Below are 25,050 nucleotides of genomic sequence, written 5' to 3' on the forward strand. Positions count from 1 at the left end.
CACAAAAACTCTTTCACTATAGGAGAAAACATTTATTTTGCAAAAAAAAATTATATCATTCTTTAATAAAATTCGTATTCAGAGTATACAGTAAGTACCTATTCTCGTGTATAAATAAATCTCACTTACAACGTAAACAAAAAATAATACAACTGCTATTCGAGAGCGCGCGGCGGCTACGCGTCCATGTCGTCCTCGTGCTGGCTCGAGAAGTAGCTCACCAGCCCGCCGAACACAGAGCCCTCCGCCCGCGGCGCCGGCTCCGGCACGCGCACCGGCCCGCCCGGCGACCCCGCGCGCTCCGCCCCGCCCGGCACCGACACCGCCGGCGCCACTGGCGGGCACGCGCCCGCGAACGACGCGAACGGACCCGGGGCCGGGCCTGGGCTCGGCGTGCCCGCCGACCCCGGCGACCCGCCCAACGCCGCGCCGGCCGCCGGGCCCATTGGGACTCCCGGTGACGACCCGTCCATGGAACTCATAGTAGGCCCCGATACCGTTGTTGCCGTGGACAACACCGGCCCCGGTGACGGGCCGTGAGCTGGACCCGGAGACGGACCGTGGGCCGGGCCCGGTGACGGACCACCTGCCGGCCCGGAACTCGACCCTGGGGTCGGGAATCGCGTCGGTGGAGTAGTTTGAAACGGTAACGGCGCGCGCACCGGCATCCGTAACTGCGCACTAATGTAACTCGCATCAGAACTCGCCACACGTAGCTCTGACGGAGCTAAGGGTCGCTCAGGAGCGGCGGATCTTGGCACGGGGCTTTTTGGCCGATCCGCCGAGCGAGGGTCGGGCACCGGTGAATATTGAGGGAACGGAGGGCGGCGTATGTGGTACGGCGGCGGACCAAAAGGCGGACGTGGACGTTCTTGTGGCATCCCCAGTCTCTCAGATGGCATAGACATCCTTTCTGGAGGCATGGATATCCTTTCCGGTGGCATCGACATCCTTTCTGAGGGTATCGACATCCTTTCTGGAGGCATAGATATTCTTTCTGGTGGCATTGACATTCTTTCTGGCGGCATTGACATTCTTTCTGGTGGCATCGACATCCTTTCTGAGGGTATTGACATCCTTTCTGGAGGCATCGACATCCTATCTGGTGGCATCGACATCCTCTCTGGTGGCATCGACATCCTCTCTGGTGGCATCGACGACATCCTTTCTGGAGGCATCGCAGACATCCTCTCTGGAGGCATCGTCATCCTCTCTGGAGGCATCGTCATCCTTTCGGGAGTCATCGACATTCTTTCTGGTGGCATTGCCATTCTTTCTGGTGGTATTGCTGTTCTATCTTGCGACATAGTTAGCCTTTCAGGTGGCATTCCCAATCTTTCCGATGGTATTCCCAGTCTATCTGGTTGCATTCCTAATCTTTCTGACGGCATTCCTAGTCTCTCTGGAGGCATACCCAATCTCTCAGGAACCATACTAAGTCTTTCGGGAGGCATTCCTAATCGTTCTGGAGGCATACCAAGTCTATCGGGAGGCATGCCGAGTCTCTCAGACGGCATACCAAGTCTATCGGGAGGCATTCCAAGTCTTTCTGGTGGCATACCAAGTCTTTCTGGAGGCATACCCATTCTGTCTGACGGCATTCCCATTCTATCCGTTGGCGCCAACCTTTCAGTTGGGGGCCCCGGGCCCGGTGCATATGGCCCGTAAGGTCCGTAATGCGGGGCATAGGGCCCTAGTGGGTGACGCGGTCTTCTATCCTTATTCTCGGTATGTTTGATCTTGGGGTGCCGCGGTGGGTCGTGCGGCGCCGGGCCGGGTGAAGGTGGCGCCGGGGACGAGGTTGGCGAGCGGTACTCAGGCTCCGCCTTTACCTCCGCCTTGATGCGCACGAAGGGCTCCGTGCCGGCCGGCCCCGGCGGGGACGACACCGGCGGCGTGTGTCCCGGCGCGCCGGACACGCCGGCCGGTGGTGCGGGTGGCGGCGCGCGCGGGCCGTACACGCCGAGCGGGCGCGGCGCGGGCCCGGCGCGGTAGGCGGGTGGGCTGCCGGGCGCGGGCGCGGCGCCGTGCGGCCGCGGGTAGCCGGCAGGCGGGTAGTAGCCGGGCGGCGGCGGCGGGTACTGCGGCCGCGCGTGGTGCAGCGGGTACATCACGTTCTGCGGTCGCGCACCGTACGCAGAGTTGCCGCCATACATCATCGGACCCCTGCCGACGTTATTCACTCATTACCGACTAATACCATATTTAATACTGACCTCATACGAACGACGTCGAACCTGTACTGCTGGTTGATCATGTGTGGCATCCTGGTGATGATGCTGGGCTCCTCGGAGACCGGTTTGAACGGCTGCGGCGACCCCGCCACCGATAAGGTGCCTGCACGCGAATATAAGTTAAGAGAATGATTTACCTAAATTGAAAAATCGATTGAAGGCGCCTCAGCGTGAGGCCATTGTCCAGCAGTGGACTTCCTTCAGCTGAAGAACAAGAAAAAGCGATATTATTTATGTTCATATTAAAATTTGTGTAAAATAATAGATCCAAGGTGAATAGGAAATAATATGAATATAAAACAACAATTTATACTGTAGAACGTCGCGTTCCTTACCTTCTCTCAATGCGGCGGGATGCGCCGGATGCGAAGGGTGCGAGGGATGCGCCGGGTGCGCGGGGTGGGAGGGGTGCGCGGGGTGCGAGGGATGCGAGGCGTGCACGCGCTCGTCCGGCGACATCACGCCGCGCAGCTCCGCACGCACCTACACACACAATGACAAAATACAAATATTTTTATAGCGCAATTACAGCGAAACAACATTTGAAAGTCGATAGAATCGTTTTGCAGTCGGTTTTTTTTATGAACTGTTGAAAGGTGTTACTGTTAAGAAAAATACTACCAACCTGCAACCTGGGAGTAGAGGGGAATCTCTGATCGTGGTAGTCTCCAGGGTGACGGATCGGTATCGGCGCGTTGCCGTACACATTCATACGCTGAACGTCGGGCGCCAATGGCCGAACCTGAGTGAAATAAAAAATATGATTGTTTCATTGAAAATAAACTTGTTATAACTTGTGTGTATGTGCACCAATATAGGATATATTATTCCGATGTTAGGAATTGATCCTAAAATGAAAAGTATCAGTAGTTTTTAAAATAACTTTCTATTAGTTAATAATCGATATGCGGTTTAGTTGCAAATAACTATTCTGTATTCGTTCTTTACTTGTTGACACATAGTATACAAGGCATTGTACATCCTCACCTGTATCCCATACCCGACACCCATCGGCTCTACTTTCTCCTTCTTCATTCTCTTGCTCTCCTGCAGTGCTATACGCGCGAGGCGCTTCTCCTCTCGCATTTTGGCTTTCTCCTCCTTCAACCTCACTTTTTCTTCTTTCTTTTGTAATCGTTCCAGTCTTTTAGCTTCTTTTTCGGCCAATTTTGCCTCTCGTTCTAGACGTTTCTTTTCACGTTCCGCCTGGTAATTTAGATATATAAATAAAATATTATTTGATTCAATTACAAAAGATTGTATTGCAATGGTTGTAAATGTTTTAAGATGTAGTTTTTGAGTTTATTCCATATACTTACTTGGTTAGGCTTAACTGGATCTTGGCTGAGATCTAAAAAAAAAATAGTCACTTGAGTTGCTTATTTTAAAGAATATATTATATCCAAACCGAACTCTACATGAATCAATTGGAAACTTCACATTTCGACGTCTATAATACTACACTTCGCAGAACTGCACAGGGTTTCCTACCATTCCAGTTTAGTTATTGAATGTCTACCCGCCCCTCGTGTCCGTCTCAATTCCCGACACTTCACGCAGGGATAGTAGAGCTTTACCTTTGATCTTGACGCCGACGAGCTTGGCGAGTGCGTCGTCGGTGGCGTCGGACGCTGCGCCCGCGCCGCCCCGCGACCGCCGCCCGCGACCGCGACCGCTGCCGCCTCTGTATACAAATAAGGATTAGTTTGTCACGTCATCCTATGTCGTCCAATTTTAGACATTGTGTATGTCAGTACAACGCTATTACTGAGTCAATAATATTATAATGATTCTATGACTCACCTGCTGCCCCGTCCTCCTCTGCTGCCTTTACCCCTTGCAGGACGTGCGTTCGGCGTTGCTTCTGTGTCTGATGATAAATAAGAGAAAAGAATTAATTATGTGTAAATAATTATTAAAGTTCGATCATGATATCATTATAATGCACACGTGTATTGCGTGTTTCCTGTACTTTAGATTGAAACAAAATGCAAACAATGCTTTACACTTTAACTATTCATCACGAATCACTGAAGTTTTGCGAGCGTATTGACAATAACCGGTGCAAACATGCTGGTCGTGTAGGTCTCAAAGAACACATAGTAGTGTGAAGTATAAGGCTTGATGTGTCGAGTACATGCCTGTGTGTTGCACGGAGTCGGCGAGCGTGTCGGGTGCGGCGGCGCTGTCGCCGTCGGGATGCGCGTCCCCCTCGCCGTGTGCGTCGTCAGTGCGCGGCGCATGCGCACGCGCCAGGTGTTCGGGCAGCTTGTGGAGCGGTACCACGGGAGTCTTGCGGACCAACTCGCACAGAGCTCGCCGCCGCGCCGCCGCCGAGCCCGACTCCGAGCCTGACGATAACTCAGAATCCTCCACCTTGAACTCGTCGGAGCTGTCGCCCATATGCTTTCCGCTTGATTTGTGCATCTCCTGCAACCGATCAATATTCGATGCAGTCATGACTCCGTCTAAATATTAAGTGAAACAGCATATCAATATTATTTTTAATACACCATTTAAATAGATCTATCTATTGAAACAATATTGATAATTAATTATCATTTTTTTTTAACATAGGGTACTCAAAAATAATTATTTATTTTACACACCTATTGCATGCGTTATAATTACCAAAATAATCAATATTGGATTCTTAACTGTCACAAATAAACTACCCCATCATATTTATACAGACAAAAAAAATGCAGTGACTCACGTCCTCCGACTCAGTATTGGGCATCTCCGTGTAGTTGATCTTGCGTTGCCGGGTGCGGTGCTTGGGCGACCAGTCGTTGGGTTCGTCGGAGAGGCCGCCGTAGGTGACGCGGGCGCGGATGACGTTCCCGTCGGCGTCGTACTGCGTGAGGGCGGTGCGCTTGCGCGACTTCTTGCGATCGCGCTCGCGCTCGCGGTCTCGATCGCCGCGACTTGTGCGCTCCCGCTTCTCACGACGCTTGTGCGATGATTTTGATTTTGACCTGTATGAATAATGTCATTATTCTGTATAGTAGATTGAGAAGTCATATTCATTAACAGATTCTGTAGATAAAAAACAATAAGACTAACTTATGAACACAATCATACTAACTTTACCGAAGGTACAACGCGCTTTGTTCCATAATTGGAAATCGTATAATCAAACTTACTTCTTGAGTGATGCCCATTCCTTGGCTCCAGCAGATTCGCTGGAACTGTCTTCCAGGACGCCTTTTTTCTTTTTCTTTACCTCAGGCGACGACTCCGCCATTTTAGGACGATCTGTAATGAAATTGATAAGCGGTTAAAAACCTCCATACGTTTTAAAGTAACGTAATATACTTTTGATAACTTAGTTCAGAATAGCTTTATTTAATGATGATTAAAGCAAGACGATATTTTCGTCGACGATAATTTACATCGAAGTACAACTCAGCAATTAACATTTTACTCACATATTTTTTGGGCTACACTCTGATGGAAATGTGGTGAGGATTAAATTCTTATATTTATGATAGTATATAGTACCTTTCTTGTCAGGCCTGCAAGCTCGCCGGATGGGGAGCGAGTCGGAGGAGCGTGAGTCACTCGAGCTGTCGCGCTCTGCCGATGACGATATGTCTTCGGATGACGATTCCATTCTGCCATCAACAACAAAACTTATTTACTGTTTTAGTTACGAATTCGTATCGATAACGTTCTACGATCGATTCACACAGTTATATTTATTTGTTAAATCGATTATATTTGATGATAATCGGATGCTCCTTGATCTTGAGATAGCATACTTAACATACCCAGTGTCCTTAAAGTCTTCATCCGTCTCGTCGTCGTCTTCGGAGGGCACGTCCAGCGAGTTCAACTTACGCGGTTTCCTGCGTTGTTTCTTCTTCAACTTCTTCGCTTCCACTGGCTTACCCTGGAATGGCGATATACCCACTTGTCAATAAATTATGTCGCGTTTTAACCGTGTTGTTACTGTTTAAGTAGAAGTGGAGGCGCTGGTTTTTTACTTTAATAAATTAATGAACTGTATTTTGCCGGGGAAAAAATGTATCTGGACACGACACGCACTTATAGGACTAGAGCTGCCTGCGGGATGGAAATGAAAATATAGGCAACTCCAAGAGGATGGGAGCACAGTACCTTACGGCGTCTGCGGCGGCGGTTCGGCTGGTTGATGCTGGCGGCTTCGTGTTTCTGCTTGCGGCGACCACTTATACTAAACTTCACTCCCTATCTATGATAGGCACATTCACACGAAGTTAATTAAGGAAAAGGCATCACCGACCGATAATTTTCAATTAATTATGCGAGCGACGTCATCGTGTCCATTTCCTTGCGAGACGCGAACGAGAGTGTTTTTTGCACCCGCACCCCGTACGGCGCGCGGGCACTCGCGGAACCAATTCCCAGCGAAGCGCTCTCGCTCTCGCTCGCTCGAAAGGTATGTGCGGGAAAGGGATGCGGTAAGGAAGTGCACGTGTCGTGTCACCTAATTATTAATAAAAAAGACATAATTTGGATTGACGCGACCGGAAATGCGAAGTTAAAATTTATAAAGAATGAATTAGAAATATGGCGCAACCAAGAAGTATTTAAGAATGAGTCATAGACAACCAATGGACTAAAACTTAAGTAGGCATGATTATTTCGACATTCAATTGTAATAAAAAAATTACTGCAAGCAAAACTTAATATGTATTTTTCATCAGAAGAGAATATAATAGGTTTATCAATATACCTGTTCTATAGCTTCCCGCTCAGCCTTGAGTTTCTCCTCCTCAGCGGCCTCAATGATTGTGGATATGTCTTTCCCGCGGCCCTGGTTGCCAGCACTAGTCGTCGGCTCGGAGTATTCCTCCTGAAAATAAATCTTCCTTTATTAAAATAGTTACACTAGTCGTGCATACAACATTTAAAGCTGTACTCTGAGTTAACACTTTGTGTCTACATATATAAATGTGTACCCATACAACCTAGAGTTACTAGACACTGAACTAACATTCATGTTTATATAAGAAATATAAATGTATTTTATCTGTGTAGCTTGTTCTACAATTGAGATCAATAGCTAATAGGAACTCATCAATTTGAGAACCTGTGCGGCGATATTGGATAACTCAAGCTTAATAACTGCAACAACCTAAGAAGGGAAGTAGGTGAAGGAGAAGGGTTAGCAAAATAGAAAGAGAGGGTAATGAAAGGCCTGTTGAAGTTCGAGTAGTCCTTATTATACAGGCACGGCGAATTGATACCTCTGTATCTGATAATAAGGTCTAGATAGAGTGCCGACTGACGAGAAATCAACCCCTTACCAGTCGACAGAAATATACTGGCTTGTTCGAAACTGGATGGACACAGGCTGATCCGTGCACACACTTTCGTTGGGCTGCATAAGCCTCGGCGGCGTGTTACCTTGATGGCGGTGCTGATGAGCCGGTCGTACTCTTGCGCGCGGTAGCTGACGGGCAGCTGCTTGCGGGCTCTCAGTCTATACACCGCGCCGCCCGACGACGACGACGACCACGAACTGCTCGTGCTGTCCTCTGTTATCGAACATGAATCGTACTATGTTATTGTGAACTTGTATTTGGTGCTACAGAATAAAAAGATTGATAAGGTTACAATGGAGAGTGCCAAGCAATTTGATTGTAAATGGATTCGTAGCTTACGATCTATCGATTATTATATTCATCACATTGTTAGCACAAACCTGAGACTAAGGAAGAATTCCAGTATGGGTTGAAAGGCTGGTATTAATATAGATATCACATTTTATAAAGTTACATGATTCATATAATATTGCAATATAAAGGTTTATCTAAGTTACGCACCAGAATCTGACTTGACGCGTTCTTCTTCTTTCTCTTTCTCTTCCTCGCTCTCCGGCTCGGGTTCCTCTTCCTTCCTCCGCGCCCTCTCCTCTTCCACCCGCACGAGCAGCTCGTCATATTTACTTAACTCTAGTTCTAATGATTCTATTAGTTTCTCCTGCAAAACGGATGAAAGATATTAGATTCTTGTAAACTATGCGCGAGTTTTTAAATTTATTTTGTAATTTATCAATATTGGAACAATATGGTGTTTTTTAACCAACTGTGGCACAGCAAGTATCAAGTGTCTTTATAGTCTCTTTTACACCTTGACTTCGCCTCACATAACAGGTGTGTTTTGGGCACATTGCGCGTGGCACTCAATTGGTGTGTACACAACACACTCAACACTAAAACTATTTCCCTTACTCACGTCGGGTCGTCACACACCACCACTTCATTTACATCTCGAGTCCATCTTTGTCTTTTTGTGGACTTGCAGATGTTATTATCTGTGCTGTAAGGTCAAGGCGGCTGTTTCAAAAGGTATACTAACGTGGTTGCACTGCGGGCAGAACCAGTCGCCTTCGGGTATGAGGAAGAGCATGGGCTTGAGACAGCTGGCGTGGTAGCCGGCGTCGCAGCGGTCGCACAGCAGGATCCACTCGGGCTGCTCGCCGCTGCCGCAACGCTTGCAGAAACCACTGTCCTGACCTGCACGATACAACTTATTGCATGTTATATAATATAATGTAGCAGTGGACTTAACTTGTTAGCTCTGGATAAAGCTAAATGTAGTAGTGATGTAACGAATGTCATTTTTTGAACATTCGCGAATGCGAATGCGAATATCTGCTACCGACATTCGCGAATGCGAATGCGAATGCGAATGTTTAGTTTTTGTTCAAATTTGGCGCCAATATTCTATGATGATTATCTAAATTTTATTATTATCTAAGATGATAATTATATAAACATTAAAAAGTTATGTAAAGACTGATAAAAAAATTATAGAAGAATTTGTTTTTGTTTCTTTCAATTGCTTTTAATTTCTTAGTTGCTATTGTGTTACAAGTTCTAATGAGAATTACATTAGTAAACGAAATAATTTTGTTTATTTTTAAAGTTTAATATTCCTCTACTCAAGTTTAATTACTAACTTAAAAACATGGCAAAAATAGTTTATTAATTGGTATGTTTTAAGAAAGAGAGGTATTTTTCTTTGAGAGTCTATAATTTTTTTTTGTTTGTTTAGACTATATTTATAGTTTATTGTAGAAGAATATTGTTTTAGTTTAGATTTTGATTTTATTAACCTACTATTACACACACACAGTATTACGAATATTATCTCGGAAGGGGTATGCAGAGGCGCAACCAGGGCACCCACTTTTCGCCAAGTGTGTTCCGTCTAATAGTGTGACAGGGGCGAGCCTATCGCCATGTCGGGCACAAATTTCAAACTCCGGGCTGATACTGAGCAGAAAAACCCAAATATCACTTTGCCCGACCCGGGATTCGAACCCAGGACCTCAGAGCGCTGTCGCACATGCAGTAGAACTTTGCCACCGAGGCAGTCTACTATTATCTTCAAATATTTTTTTTCTGATATTGACATTCGCAAAACATTCGCAGAAATTTTGCGAATGCGAATATCCAAAAATATGCGAATATTCGCGAATGCGAATATTCGTTACATCACTAAAATGTAGTCAAACTTGTCAGCTTTCGGAATGATACGCATTTTATCTTGATAAGTATGTTGTTGTTTTTAATAACCTTAAAACTCTATCCAGGAATCTTAACTAGGGACATACATCGTAATTACTACCACTGGATCAAAATGATTAAACTATGGCATTTAAGCACAAAGCACTCAGAGAATACAAGGGGAAAGTTTTAACGTCCTATATTACCTTCTTGTAACGTGCGCGCTCGCTTCAACGGTTCAGCTGGCTCGTCGTTTTCCAAATCGGACTCAGGTGAGAACTCGTGGTCAGACTTGTCGAAGTTCACTGTAATAGAAAGTTTAAAAATAAAGTAAAATAAATTGTACCTGCACCTATATATAGGGAATAAAACCTAATATTTTCTGTAACATGCTTAAAAATGTATTGCATCGATCCCACATTGAAGTGCTATAAGGGTAATCCGGCGAATATTTACAATCCATGATGAAGAAAAAAACATACTCATACGATAACATGCTAATCATGTCATTCAATTAATATACTACTGAAAGAAAATTATCCCTGTTTTCAACGAAAGTCTTTAAGTGGACACATCTTAGTAAAAGAGATCTTGTCACCAGGCTGTAAGAAAGAAAGTGGCATATAGGAAATGTGCATACGGTCGGGTTCCTCGTGCGGCACTTCGAAGAGCGGCTCGTCGGAGTCGGAGTCGGTGTCGGGCGCGGAGGAGGCGGACCCTCGCCAGCGCCGCGTGGCGCCGGAGCTCCACTTGCGCGCCGCTCCCTCACCCTCGCCCTCCGAGCTGCTGGCGCGCCACTCCTCCTCCTCATCCTCTTTGCCCTGACGACAATATAATATGTGTAATGTGTATATATGCATTTTATGAGATAATTCTCAAATTAGGAAAAAGGTTGTTCTTCTGTCATCACCCCAAGCTTCCACTAAATTGTAACGAATGGATAGGTTCCAATGTTTGCGTTTACACTCCTGAATCTATAAATAGATTTTATAACAAGTTGAAATATTTATTTCTACTTGTTTTAGTATCAAATATTGCTTTCTGAATTACAAAAGTCTGCTTGTATACTGTAAATGTTTATAATTATTCATCAGTACAAAATTACATACCTTCTTTTTATGTATCAACTTGAGGTCTCTCAATGCAACCTCCTCTTGATGTCTGCGTTGGGCTTCTTCTTTAATCTTCATCTGCGCGATGCGGCGCGACTGCCGCACCGGCGTCACGTCATCATCCGAAGCAACCACTTCCGACTTCTCCTTCTCTTTTCCCTTCTTCTTGTCTTTACTCTTCGGTTTCTTCAACGCTTTCCGCGACAACTTCTTTCCTGCTAATGGATGGATGTTTGGTTTCAAGTTTATTGTGTGAAACTACTTGAAATGTTAAAAAAACCATGAGCGACGATTTTGCGCTCATGGTTTTGCCATTTAAAATTATATATTGTAACTATGAATGGAATGCTTCAATTTGGAATGACAAAAGATTTTAGTTTAGTAAATTAAGAATAAACACACCTAGACTGTACAAAGTTTCCTCATCAGATTCGTCACTGGAATGCTTCTCCAAATGCTTTGCTTCCACCTTTTTCCTGAAATAGAAAATACTTGTAACAACAAGCTTATGACAAAACAAAACACAATTTTTAATGACCAACTTACCTTGAAGATTTTACAGATTTCTTAGGTTTAACTTTTAACCTTTTGCTACTAGTAACGGGCTCATTGTCCTCACTGTCGCTTTGAGATTCAGTTTTGTTTTTATCACTCATAGTTGCGTCCAACAGGGACCGTTTCAAGGCCTTCAACTCTCTCTTATCACTATCCTTAACATTATCACTGTCAGTTTTATTTACACTATTGTCTGTCGCGTTTTTTCTCTTGAATTTGCCTTTGTTTGCTTTAATTTTCTTCCTTTGTGATACGGGTTCGTCTAAACTGTCACTTTTTGCGTTGTCATTATCAGCTGTCTCCTTGGAATGTGTTATGTTGACGTCACTCTCTGGTGTGGCTTCTAAGCGTAATTTTTTTGGAGGTAGTGGTTCCTCAATCGCGAGTTCCTTTTCTGGACTTTTGTCCGCATCGGTCTTTGCGTCTTCATGTTCTTCCGAGGAAACGCTGCTCTTCCTCTTCTCAATAATACTTGATTTACTGTCATGACAGTTATCGGTTTCTGTTATGGCGTTTATCACTTCATTACTTTCTTTCAGTTTAAGTTTTCTTGCTAACCCTACCTTCTTTTTCATTTTACCTCTACTTTTCTTTACGTTATTCTTAGCGGGACTCTCACTGTCCGTTGTAGTTTTGTCATTAACAGTAGCTTCCCTCTTTAAATCGTTTTCATTAGCTTTAGATACATTATTACTATCATCTGACTTCTCTAATTCTCTAATACAATGCTTTTTAGACTCGTTTTTTAATACTTCTGAAGTGTCATTAGACTGTTTCTTTAAAGATCTTTTCGGTACTGACGGTAATCTACTTTTTAACTTTACACTTTTGCCTAATTTAGTTTTACTACTTGAATTTACATCATGTTCACCATTCATGCATTCTTCAGTGCCATTTTCTTCGTCAGAATGTTCTCCAGCACTGTCAGTTTGTCCGATTGCTTCAGGATTCCCTGTGTCATTATCATAACCGTATCCTTCTCCGTAAAAATACATAACTTCTTCAGTAATTTCCTCACCTATAATGTAAGGACTCTCACAATCGGCACCGTTGCCTTCGCCAGTAACAATCATCAAAGGCTCTTCTATTGCTTCACTCACTTCCGGACTTTCCTCATTTTCATCTTCAATTTTTTCTTCAATTTTCTCTTCGTTTTGAATCTCTGGTTTAGGACTTTCAGGTTTTAATGTGCTTTCAGGCTCTGTCTGTCTTACAACTATTAAATTTTCAGCCTTCGGACTATCCGGATTGGGACTCTCAGGTTTTGGACTACCGATATTCGAATTGTCTGCTTTTGGACTTTGGGGTTCTATATTTTCAGGTGTTAGAGTTTCTGGCTTAGGACTTTCTGGTTTGGGACTTTCCCGTTTCGGACTGTTAGGTATTGTGTTATCGGAATTGGGACTTTCAGCTTTTGGGCTATCGGTAATTGAACCATTAATTATAAGGTTTACAGATTCTGAACTATTATTACTAGGACTGTTAACTATCATACTATCAGATTCCATATTCTCGGTTTCAGAAATATTTGCTTTTGGGCTTGTTGGTTTATCTTCTATTTCATCAGTTGAATTTTCAACTGTTTCTGGTTCAACTGTGGGTTCTTCGTTTTTATCTTCTTTACCACTATCTGTAGTATCACCTGAATTTGTGTCTTTTAATAAAACTTCATCTGTTTTTTTATCATCATTTTCATGTTCAGATTCAGACTCTGGACTTAGGAACTCTTCATCATTTTCGTCTTCAACTTCCGATTTCTCTGGCTGTGAATGATATTGGGAATATATTATAATTAACGACTGTTGATAGATGTTTATATTCTTTACCGTACCAATTAGCATAATGGGTGTTATAAGGCGTACCTCCTGTGGCGGAACTTCGGCGCTGCTGGAGTCTTCGTTGACATTTGATGTATTGTTTAATGGACATATCTCTTCTCCACTTTTCAGCTGTGATATCACCTTAGCCAGCTCTTCACGATTTCTGCAATAATATATAATGGCTTAAACAGTATATCATTTTTTTCCCTAAAATAATAATATTCTGTAGTATTATTTTATACTAGAAAACAATAAATAAATTATAGTCACTTAAATTAAAGAGTAAATATGATACAAGTGAAGCACAATACAATAACTTTATTTTTAATGGGTATCTTAAAGTAACATAATTAAATAATTACAAAAACCAAAGCAAAAGGTATTAAGCAAAGTAATTAACTTAATTACCAAAAATGTGTTTTTATTAAAATATATTAAACATGTAAAAGCACATTTGGTTTCAACAAACATAGGCATGGTGATTTCATTGAACACTTGTCATCTGAATAATATCATATCTAGGCATTTTCCATCCATAACAATGTCTAGACAAATTTGACAGTCTACAAAAGATTCTTAAATAACATGCCTTTAACATATTTCAGGGGTAGTCAGAAGAAACACAAAACTTGCACCAACCCTGTCAAGTCCCATGTATTAGAGTGAATTTACACTGTAATTAATAGGGTAATTAATAGGGTTCTGTGATTTTACACTGCTCAAAGATCCCCAGTTTGCATCCCAGGCTGGCTTGAGATGGTGGATTTTTCTGCTCAGTATCAACTCGGACTTTGATATTCGTGCCCTAAATAAAAATAAAAGTAGACACTATTGTTGCACCTCTGCCTACTCCTACAGGAATAAAGGTGTGATACATGCTTGATTTGTTTTTAGTAAGAGTCAAATTATATCTAACCGTGCCACCAACTGCCACGTCTCCTCATCCTGGTCTTCCTTGTAGAGACAGAGGTTCGCGTCGTCATCCACCTCAAGCCAGTACACACAGCCATTCTTGTCCCTGCCGATGGGGTCCAACCGCAGGTCCTTGCACGACAATGCATTCACCGCTGTCTTGAACTTGGTGTGGCACGTGAACTGGTACTCTAGAAGGAGCTGTGGAACATTATGACAATGCTCTAATTCAATCAAGTAGACAAAAAAAATATGTTCATTACAGATGTATATAGAGTCATTTTTATAAAAGAATATAAACAAAATAAAAACAAATGTCTGTTTCAAAACTTGTCAAACACAACAAGTGTGAGCAACAGGTACTTGAAAATTGGTTACACATATTTTTCCATAATTTTTTTTCTTTCATTTCTTTTTTTGTAAGAATTATTCAACTATAATAATTGTTCAGTTGCAGCTATTTCTTATTAAAATCAATTCTTACCAAACAAATCCAAACTAGACTGGAAAGATTTACATGGGGCCTACCTCCTTAAAAATTCTCTAAGTGGATCTTTAAAAAACTAGATAATGACACAATGACTAATTAAACAATGAAGGCATATTCAACAGAAGTTTCATTATAACTATTTCGAAATTTTCCCTAAATCTGGTTCTGAATTATACATGACAAATCACGTATTTTAGACCTTAATATAAATGATAAAATTTTACTTGTACTAGCATGAAACTGTACAACAATGTCATTACTCAACAAAAACTCTAAAATTTAGTGGGTGTAGGTATCCACTTGATTATTATTGTGTGGCAGATTTCATGAAAATCTCTGTTATTTATATTAGACTAGACCACCCACACCTGAATGTAAATCACAGTTGTAGCTGCCAAATTTTAAAATCAAAATTATAACATTCCAAACAGATTGAGTTGATTTTCTTAAATAAAAAAATTATAAATTGCTTGCAAGCTTTATTTGGCTTCACACAGTGTGGAAATAAAGTATTTCAGAGATATATTGTAATCTTATTCATCACTTAAATTCCAAGCTGACTACTATTATAGTAAAAACGTAACAAAATCAACATTTACATGATTATTGATTCATTTTTAAATTAAACAATAGGATGATATTATAGTTGTATACACCTTCTAGATAAAAAATCCTAATATTCAACAACACAAGAATAGTTAAAAATTTACCTACAAAAATAAAATACCTTTCAAGTTTAGAACATGTATTGTTGCACATAATAAGTTTGTTATCACTAAAATAACTTATTATTTTTTTTGAATATGTTATTGTTAATATACAAACAGTCATAACCATTAACTTTTACCATTCATGCACCACATAGAAACCAACTATCTGTTGTGTAAATCATAAAATAATGAGTGTTTTTTGCCATCTGTAATGATTGCTGATGACTCATGTATGAATAGTGAACACAAATCAAGTTTGTTCAGTGAGTGGTGAGTTTTGAGGGCAGATAGAGCCACCGCATCGAGTAGGCGTCGCTAATTACCTTCAACACCTTTAGTTTCACTTGCGTGCTTGCTTTCTTATACGAGAACCTCTCTATTTCCCACGCCTCCTGGTGATGACCTTGTTGATGACAAAACTTGATCAAACCCTTCTCCCACCGATTACTCAACACTGATTTTATGGCGCGACGCAACAACCTCAAGTGCAACTCCTTCAACGGTTCCGACACTGACAACAAAAAAACTAATAAGATGTTTGTTTATCACTCAGCACCAACAATTCGCACATCACCACTCACCCTCTTGAGTATTCTCGATGAATTCCTGCAATTTAGATAACGTAGGCACTTCTAATCCATACAACTTGCCGAACACCTTCAGAAATGAATAGATAACAGCGAAATTAGGATCATTCGCGCACGAAATTTCACCATCAGACGCCATCGTCGGAACTCAAAAAGCTTTTTCACTGTACATGATTATACGGTTCTAAATATCGATATATGATTATTTCACTTAAAACTAACGGGAATTTGTATAACATATACATGATTCACGAAAATATCTTCATTTTATGTGCACTGAAAGCTTCTTTTTATTTTCTACGATAGTAAAATAAAACTCGATGACAGCCATCGCTCCATAAACAATAAAAACATTTTTTTAAATTACTTTTATGTACAAGGTAATTTTGTAAACGATATAGTACATATGCCATAGACAATGTCTTGTCTGGAGCCGAATTTATTTGTTGTCTTATTTATAATTCTTTATTGTCCTATAGATGTGCATCCAATATTTATAATAAAATTATTTATATCTATAAGTACCTATATATTTCGCTTTGAGCTTAAGAATACTGACTTATGAATTATGATTGACCGTAGCAAAAATCTGATAAGAAAAATATTAATGTTTTTAAACTATGCCGGTCATTCCCATTCTATGCCTGTCAGGTATGTCATTGTGAATTTTCTAATCTGTGGTAGCAAACCCCATCGAAAGAAACGAGTGTTTGGTTTCGTTTACTTTTGTGATTTGTGTGATTGCTTTTTTCGTATAATTAGTAGAATAATATAATACTAGCCACCATGTCTTCAGTATGTTGCGGAACTAAGAAACAAAAGCTGAATAATTCTTATAGCAATAGCATAGAGCGACCTTTGAATGGTTACCAAGAGTCCGTGGCTATTCCCGATATGTGTTACTTTTGTTTCGATGTTTTGTATTGTCAGCTACATAGTATGGAACCTCCACAGACGCCAAATTTCACTAATGACGCATAGTAAGTACAAATTTGTATTTTATAACCCACGAGGTAATGCTTTGTGAACCACCTCCAAATCTTTTGTCTCTAATGAGGTCACTATCATGAATAAAACCTTCGCTTTTCTTTGTATGGCGTTTCTCATTCGCTATATTTTAGCCGTTAGTGAAGGCTTTCACCCAATTTGCATAAACTGCATCAATCCTAGCTCTGTGTCTAGCTACTAATTTGTAACACCCACACACTGCTGACATTGTCGTAGTTTGGTGATTTTTAAAATCTCGCGATTATCGCCGTTATAGCTGGAGTGATAAAGTCTATAATGAGCGTACAATAACTGACAGCTGAAGTTATATTTTGCATCATTGACACTTAAAAATTAGCATGTTGCATGATAAAGTAAAAAATGACATTATTTGTGATTTCTATTTTGATTTGTTAATTATCGTTTTTATGGTTGTTTGATAGACAAAGGAAGCAATTGAAAGCTAGTGTTGTGATTTTCAGCCCTCTTTTTGTGACATGGAAGATTGGCAAGGAACACCGGCTGAGGGGCTGTATTGGGACCTTCAATGCAATGCATTTGCATTCAGGTAGACTTTGTGAGCAGCTGGAGAAAATGTTGAAATTATACAAAATCTTTTTTTTTTCGCATTGGCTTGCTATCTTTATATATATAATACATATGAAATGGCATTATATTCTTAGTGAGAATATGGAAACACAATCAATACTATTAATATTATTTGACCCAAAAAAAGGTCATCATGTTTGACATAAAAATGAGAATAAAACATACATCATAAGAATATTAAGTGAATGAAGAATACTAATGCATACACAGTTTTTCTATTTCTGGTGTAATTTGTTACATATTCTCCAAATGCTGAATATGAGTTTATTTTATATTACTATTATGTTTATCACTCTGTTTCTTTTAGTGTTGTTACTTGGGTAAACATTTTAACATGGGCTACCAATATATTTATATAAGACATTTAAATATTATGGTGGAAATGGTTTAATCTTCACAGATATATTTAAATGTGTAATATTTTTGGGTAATGGAATGGCTATGGAATTTCATCACAGTTTCTGAAATCCGTAAAGTTAATATTTCGCAATCTTTTAATCTTTAATATGAATATGCAAAATAAGTTAAATTAGTATAATTGACTGAAATATTTAATTCCATGTGAAATAGTATATGTTTACAGTAAATCATATATTTTTATAAGAATGATAAAATGTCTTTTCTGACCTTCAATAAGTCAATATTCAATGTTGTTGCAAATAATTATTTCTAGCAAACAAACTGTGCATTTACCTTTATTGCATTGATAAAGGTTTTATTCTCCAATCAAAATTAATAAGTCCAATCTTTTACTAACTAAGGTTATACTCTGAATTTTTGAACTAGTTTTGCTTTGTGAAGTCTTTTATAACCATATGACTAACTTAATTGAGTCAGTTAAGCTTAGATTGCCTAGCTGAAATTTATTTTTTGTACTACATACTAGTGTGCAAATTATGTAAACAAAACTATGGAGCGACATTGTTGTAAAAATATGACAAAGCTCCTTCAAAAAACATTGAAAACAAGAAGCAGTGTACTATGAGTCATTTTCTCTGATTAGCTATGCGAGTTAAGCTAAACTAACTTAGCTATTGTTCTGGGACCAGTGGGAAAATGTTCCATAAGAATAAACGAAAAAAAAATGAGTATAAACAAAAAATATTATTAGTAGATTTTTTTTGCAATTTCTTGGGATTTAAATCAGCGCCACAACACGACGGCCGTACGACATACGGCAAATCAGAATACAATCTCGCCACCGAGGCTAGAACATGAGCGGACTTATACCATATAATCAATAGTATAATGTGATGCAGCATTTATGTTGCTTCATCCTCCATTTCTATTTAATCATGTTATTTATAGAAGAAGCCCTGTGACACCTAACACGTTACATTTTCTATATAACTGAAGTTTAAACTGATTCTCATTTAAAGTCGTTGCGCATGAAATGCCTTGTTCTAAATATCCAATGGGCATGACTTCCTTTCTCAAGGTCCGTGTCTGACTAAGGCAACATAAAAAACTAATTAATGAAATAAAATGTCCAAAAGGAGCAACTCAATTACGTTAGCTTTTAACAATTCTTGTACATTGCTGCTTTTTGGAGCAGGTGAGAAAATTATTCAAAAGACATGTAGGTTTGTAAATGTTGTTTTTATTTAAATACGCGCTGGCTTACGGTTTTATAATCGTTGGTAAAAGAGCACTACAATTAAACCCATATAAATTATCTGCGTTTCTCAAACCGAAAATGGACACAAATCAGATTGAACCACGTTCCACCTGAGAACCAAACAAGAACCTTACGAATTAGGGGCAGTCTAAATTCGTGTTACTAGTAACTAGACTAAAATGATAAACCGCTCGGCCACGACGAGTCAACACGGGAATTTTTTTTTATAAAATCTACGATTTTAATTATTAAGTGTATATTATATACAATTTTATGTGTATAGATAGATATGATAAATAGGTAAATTCAAACGGGAGATTAAAATTCAAAGAAGAAGTCCTCAGAAAAGTATTTGAAATATAAAGAATATCTACAATTTATACTTTGTTTGTGTTGTAAGAGAATTAAAGTCCTTATTTGAACAAAAATCATATAAATTCCCACCCATTACTAATAATGCTGAAAAATGAGAAACAAAAAAAGCAATGCTTTGCCTCAAAATATTATAATTGCGCGGAAAAATTATTTGAATGATATAAATATGTTCGCGCTCGTCCAGTGTCGCTCGGTGCCGTCGGTCGTGTCCGCCGCCGCGCCTCGTGGCACCTCTTATTCGTTACCGTATTTTTGTTTTATCCTGCTACCCGCCGCCGCTGCCCGCACCCGCTCGTCGTGGCCGAGCGGTAAATCATTAAATCTTAATGTTCTCATTATTGTATCATTAATGAACCAATTTATTAAATAAATATTACACTGTCCATATTTTTTTAATCTTCAAGAACCTGGTCGACTGAGCTACGCTCGGACGAAAGGACTTCAATCATGTGCCGCGAGATGTCGCTATATTAAGGTTAGGCTACATACAAAAACTCTGATACCTTACTTTTCTATGAAAAGTGTAGGACCAGATCCACCTACCTTAATAATTATTAATAGAATTTGTAGACAATATAAACACATCTGTTATTTATATAAATTACCTAATTAGTGAAATTTATAATCAATTACAGGATAAAAAAATTAAAAATCATGTGAAATAAAAGCGATTATTGAAGACTGTGAAAGTGAAAAGTAATAAATTCATTGATGTTTTTAAAAATGTTCACTGTGTACAATAACTTTGTCAAACAACTGTTACGTGTAAATAACTAAACTACTAAGGCACGTGTTTCCAGGCTTGCGCGAGTACGCGATAACGAGTGCGCTGAAGGACTCTCGGTTCACGCCGATCACGCGCGAGGAGGTGCCGCGGCTCACGGTGTCCGTGTCCATCCTGCAGCACTTCGAGGAGGCCGAGCACTACCTGGACTGGAAACTGGGCAAGCACGGCATCCGCATCGAGTTCATCAGCGAGCGCGGCACCAAGCGCACCGCCACTTACTTACCTCAAGTTGCTACTGAGCAAGGTATGGGAGATATACATTTTTCTTTTGTTGGACTGCTCAATGCTGATTCGTAAGTTTTGTCTGCTGCTAGGTTTGACTGAAAAAAGGACATATCCTGTGGAATCATACCGCAAAAAATCCGTGACTTCACTTGATGCGCGAATTAGAAGTCACGATTGGACGCAATGTTTTATGTCAACAACGTTTATAATATAATGTGTCAATTTGGAGATTTCAAGTATTGTATAAAAATGTAATTTTACTCAACTCACGGGGTACACATCTATTACAGGTTGGGACCAAATTCAAACGATCGACTCGCTGCTTAGAAAGGGCGGGTACAAGGCAGCTATAACAGCGGAGCTGAGACGCAGCATCAAGCTGACGCGCTACCAGTCGGAGGAGGTGTCGGCCACGTACGGAGAGTACATCACGCAGCGCTGCTAGCAGCCGCCGCGCGCGCCCGCCCATCGGTACCCGCACCACCCGCACCACACCCACCACACCCACCACACTCACCACACTCACCACACTCACCACACTCACCACCCACACCACACACACAATCAACACCGCAGGCACGCGCGGGGCGGCGGGCACAGTGCTTACAGATGTTGTGTCAATAACCTAGTATCTAAGTGTATGTCCAGTTTCCACGCAGCCGCCGGGCGGGAAGCGTGCGACCGCGCCCCACAAAGTACAATCTCGATTCAGAATTATGCTCAAAGTGACGTACACGCTCACTCGGACAGGACGTGGCGGCGCGACGTCAGAATCGTATAACATTAACGTTACACTGCCAACGACATTCCCCCCGGGGGAACATCGGTGCCATTTTTAAACAATGAACGATAATGCTTATGAATTAATGTTTCGTGCAGTGGTACATGTATTGCGTCATTAGTGAGGCGTGATGCGGTGCGGCGTGATGCCGGCTCAGGGCGCGGGTGATCACTTTGATCAAAATTTTAACTTGGACCTTTAGTGTGTTACGTTTGTTGTTGTAGCCGTGAGTCTCAAAAACTTAAATATAATCATTGGTTAGTGATACTCGACTCATGGTTGGCTTTGTTGTTTGAATAGGGTTTGCCCATGCTTCCATGAATGGTGAAACTGTCTTATACTTAAGTTTATTTTGTTTCATAATATTGCAAGTTACTTATGTTAGTTTAAATTATGTTGTACGGATATACGGTAGCGAATCGCAGCATAGACATAGGGTATAGTTTCATTACTCATGGATTAAAATAAAAATGTAACTTGCAAATTATGAAATGTAAGATCTCAATAGATCTCTGAGACAATTTGGGGGTAAATTTATCATAAGTCAAAGTACTTACAGAGAGGCATGTTCGAACCAATCTCAACCCCAAATGAGTATTCGTAAGTTTAGATAGGAAACGTCCGTTTCCAAATTATCGAAGAGTAAATTCTAAAAAAAAGCATAAAATTGAAATTAGACAAAAAAATACAAAAATTATCTTTAAAATAATTTGTTGTAGTTGATAAGTGTATGTGGTATATTTTATTAATATAATAACAGATAGAGATCAGAAGTTGTTATTTACAATGAGGTAATTGTGTAACGGAGCATGGGTGATGGTTGTGATGATTTGATATTTTGGTTTTAGCATTGCCATGGTATGTGCTTTGACACCGAATTTTATGAATCTTTTTCAACCATATCTTTATGCAACATTTCGCTTATTTATTTTATTCGTTTTTAAAACCGACTGTCTGGTTCCTTGTTATTTTTGGATACTTTCTTTGCATTGACTTGCAAAGCTAAAAATGAATCGTTAGAAATCAACCATAAAACTACCATCAGTGAAAACCTTACCTTGTTATCCCTAAACTGTTGTCAAAGGCACAGCTTCCTCAATAAGCAATCGTATAATAGCCCTCAGTATATCACGAATCCCTTTTCGCAGAAGACTGTCACGATGCCATTCACTAGATACTTTGTGTCGTGCAAATTCTATAATATATGAATTTGGGTCAGATCAAGACGGGAGAATGGATTTATATTTCTACGATAGCTTCTGCGAAGTAGAGTTTGACTTCCATTTTATTTTAGCCATTGTATAATAATTTAGATTCAAAATACGCATTTGGTGTCTCAACAATTGTCAATTGTAGTAATGTATACTTTGATGTCGACCCTAGTATCCTTTGCAGGGCCCGCGGCCGCCAGCCGACGGAAAGGATACGAAACGTCGGCATCAAAATAAATCAACAAATAACCGTCATGAGATGCGAATATTGTTCCATTTTATGACTTTGTATAGTGGACTTAAGACTGACCTATCTGTGCAGGGTAGTTGAAGATTTATGAGAAACCCCGCGTTGAGGACAGGTAAATATTGTACAAGGATCTTCTTTGGTAATTCTGTAGGATATTTAGTTTACATTTGATTACCAATTTTATTTATTGGTTTATAAGACTCAATTTGTAAGGGTGGTGCGCTGGGGCTTAAGCCGTATCTACTGAATGTGATTTTATCATCCCAAAGAAAATTATACCTTAACAACGATAGATTAGTTGTATATGTCTCGATAAATATTCCATTACCCTGTTTACATCAATATAAAAAGTCAGCCATTTAATAAATCTAAATAGGATTATAAAATAAGTGTGCAAGTGCCAGATATCAAATTATCTCAACTTTGTACAATTTATATCAATAATGTTTAGACACGAATATCGTGTGATCGTCTCTTTATTTGGAACATGTTCTATGAGCATGTTAAAGCATTTCAATTTGTTCTATTGTGGGTATGCATGGATTTGTATCAAGATGGTTACAGAATGGAAATGTTACTGTCACTTTGTTCATGTTCAAAAATACTGTATTGTAAACCGCACGTACATAAATTTTTTTTTTTTTTGCAAGCTCAGTGTCAGTGTGAAAGGAGGGCACCGACTGTTTGTTCTCTCTACCTGGCACTTGCGTAACGCAGAACATGTCAAAAATGCGCGCAATTTATAATTATTGATATTAAAACGGAACGGGAAAATATTGAGGAAGTTCTAACAAGACAAAAAAATATTGGTGATATGTGGTAGTCACACGAAATGATATTAATCCACGGCTTCTAATGAATTATCATATTCATAAATATTTTAAGAGCTGAATGCACTTTATATAATTGTGAACTCACAATTTGCTCCTAAGACTGCGTGGCGCGTTACTCTGACATAAATATCCGCAAATTTCCAACATTTTTCAGTAGAGGTGGACGCGCCCTCTTCCAATTAAACTAGACATACCGCCATAGCCGAGGACAAGTTTTGTTAGAACTTCATCAATTCCATGCAATTTATGACGTCACAGGACACTGTCGCGCGTCATTTCCTGCATCGAACCCTTTCGATATAAATCCATGCAGTAATGTCATCCCTATTAGTAAACAGCTAGATGTATTTGTATAAAAAATATCATAAATATTTCTTAAATATATAAGGTTTGTTTTGTTATAATAACATTTGTTGAACGGGCTCCAAGAATGTTCATATACAGTGTGTTCCAATTGCAGATCACGTGTAATTGAGTACAGATATAAGTGCAAAAATATATAAGGTTTGTGGAATGATGTTGGATTAAACAACCAATGTATGCATGTGTGATCCAAGTTTGGGCATACATTTGAGTGTCGATATAAGCAATACACTGCCTTCATCGTCTTTAACGGTATATGTACTGAATAATCAAAAGTCTATGAAAGAATGTACGATTTAAATGATTTTATGTGACGCTCTGTTACAATTTGCTTTTCTCATGTTCGAGATGGTGAAAATAGATCCCTAAAGTTTATTTTTATAGAACTGCATTCAATTAAAATGAGGTTGCTGCTATAGTTAGTTTTTGTTTTAAATTTCGGAAACTGCATTTGCTACTTCTTTGCATTTCCCTCAATAGCTGTCCATCTCGAAAATGATAAAATCAACTAGAGTATATCTATATTTAAGTTCAATCGATAACACTTGTCACGAATATTTTCGCTACAGATACTAAGATAAAATAAGTTTGAATATTGTTTTAAAATATATTTTGTTTAATGAAGGTGTGATTATCAGTTAAAATGTTTTTTTACTTGCAACACGTACAGACGTACTCCAAACGGTGAAATGTCCTACCTACTTGTAAGGAGCAGTTTTGAATGTGTTCAAAAACTTAATAAAAAGAACTATATTTCTCTGACAGTTGCGTACAGTTTGTTGTCCATTTTTTGTAATTCTTAAAAGTAAAAATATAGGTTACTTTAAAACATATAAATGTTTGATTTTTATTTCCACATCATTCACACTTGATACTACAAAATATAATAAATAAAAAATCTAAAACTGGATCATGGATTTGGATAAAAAATGATACAAAAATAGATAAGGCCTGCATAAATATATTGTGCCTGTAAGGTACTTTTTATACTGAAAAAATTGATTTATTCCATACTAGAATTATATGGGTGCACCTGCCAGTAAGATATTTTGAAAGCCTGTTTTTTCCCTACCCTTAGTAAAATCATGC

General features: G+C 39.8%; 2 protein-coding genes across 4 annotated transcripts; one reads left to right on the forward strand and one right to left on the reverse strand.

Annotated features, from left to right (window-relative positions):
- Positions 1-6: 6 nt before the first annotated feature.
- On the reverse strand, positions 7-16,285 carry LOC115451813 (remodeling and spacing factor 1). 2 transcript variants are annotated; one of them, XM_037442164.1, is made up of 26 exons: positions 15,917-16,285; positions 15,659-15,846; positions 14,140-14,336; positions 13,266-13,386; positions 11,395-13,166; positions 11,251-11,324; positions 10,846-11,063; positions 10,377-10,557; positions 9,943-10,041; positions 8,583-8,740; positions 8,048-8,204; positions 7,629-7,759; positions 6,955-7,074; positions 6,008-6,129; positions 5,739-5,851; positions 5,381-5,492; positions 4,951-5,212; positions 4,376-4,664; positions 4,038-4,104; positions 3,812-3,918; positions 3,554-3,585; positions 3,222-3,440; positions 2,860-2,976; positions 2,570-2,717; positions 2,238-2,337; positions 7-2,166 (listed from the first exon to the last, which is right to left on the reverse strand). In XM_037442164.1, the coding sequence occupies exons 1-26, from the start codon at positions 16,059-16,061 to the stop codon at positions 177-179; spliced, it is 7,239 nt and encodes a 2,412-aa protein (XP_037298061.1). In that variant the 5' UTR covers positions 16,062-16,285; the 3' UTR covers positions 7-176. The 2 variants fall into 2 exon arrangements, with proteins under 2 accessions (XP_037298061.1, XP_030036049.2); XM_030180189.2 differs by having other exon boundaries at positions 10,846-11,066.
- Positions 16,286-16,573: 288 nt separating this feature from the next.
- Positions 16,574-24,798, forward strand: LOC115451820 (uncharacterized protein CG5902). 2 transcript variants are annotated; one of them, XM_037442191.1, is made up of 5 exons: positions 16,574-16,902; positions 17,392-17,477; positions 20,312-20,542; positions 20,814-20,994; positions 22,700-24,798. In XM_037442191.1, the coding sequence occupies exons 1-4, from the start codon at positions 16,709-16,711 to the stop codon at positions 20,966-20,968; spliced, it is 666 nt and encodes a 221-aa protein (XP_037298088.1). In that variant the 5' UTR covers positions 16,574-16,708; the 3' UTR covers positions 20,969-20,994; positions 22,700-24,798. The 2 variants fall into 2 exon arrangements, with proteins under 2 accessions (XP_037298088.1, XP_030036061.1); XM_030180201.2 differs by having other exon boundaries at positions 16,575-16,902; positions 20,814-24,798.
- The last annotated feature ends 252 nt before the right edge of the window (positions 24,799-25,050 follow it).

Source organism: Manduca sexta, chromosome 24 (assembly GCF_014839805.1).
Source record: "Manduca sexta isolate Smith_Timp_Sample1 chromosome 24, JHU_Msex_v1.0, whole genome shotgun sequence".
NCBI classification, from domain to species: domain Eukaryota; kingdom Metazoa; phylum Arthropoda; class Insecta; order Lepidoptera; family Sphingidae; genus Manduca; species Manduca sexta.

Excerpts from the sequence above, each read along its gene's own strand:
- LOC115451813 (XM_030180189.2), bottom strand. The coding sequence starts at position 16,061 with ATGGCGTCTGATGGTGAAATTTCGTGCGCGAATGATCCTAATTTCGCT. Across the intron at positions 15,847-15,916 it reads CATCGAGAATACTCAAGAGG|TGTCGGAACCGTTGAAGGAG; the intron begins GTGAGTGGTGAT and ends TTTTGTTGTCAG. Across the intron at positions 4,105-4,375 it reads CGACTCCGTGCAACACACAG|ACACAGAAGCAACGCCGAAC; the intron begins GCATGTACTCGA and ends ATTTATCATCAG.
- LOC115451820 (XM_037442191.1), top strand. The coding sequence starts at position 16,709 with ATGTCTTCAGTATGTTGCGGAACTAAGAAACAAAAGCTGAATAATTCT. Across the intron at positions 16,903-17,391 it reads AATTTCACTAATGACGCATA|CCCTCTTTTTGTGACATGGA; the intron begins GTAAGTACAAAT and ends TGTGATTTTCAG. Across the intron at positions 20,543-20,813 it reads TCAAGTTGCTACTGAGCAAG|GTTGGGACCAAATTCAAACG; the intron begins GTATGGGAGATA and ends CATCTATTACAG.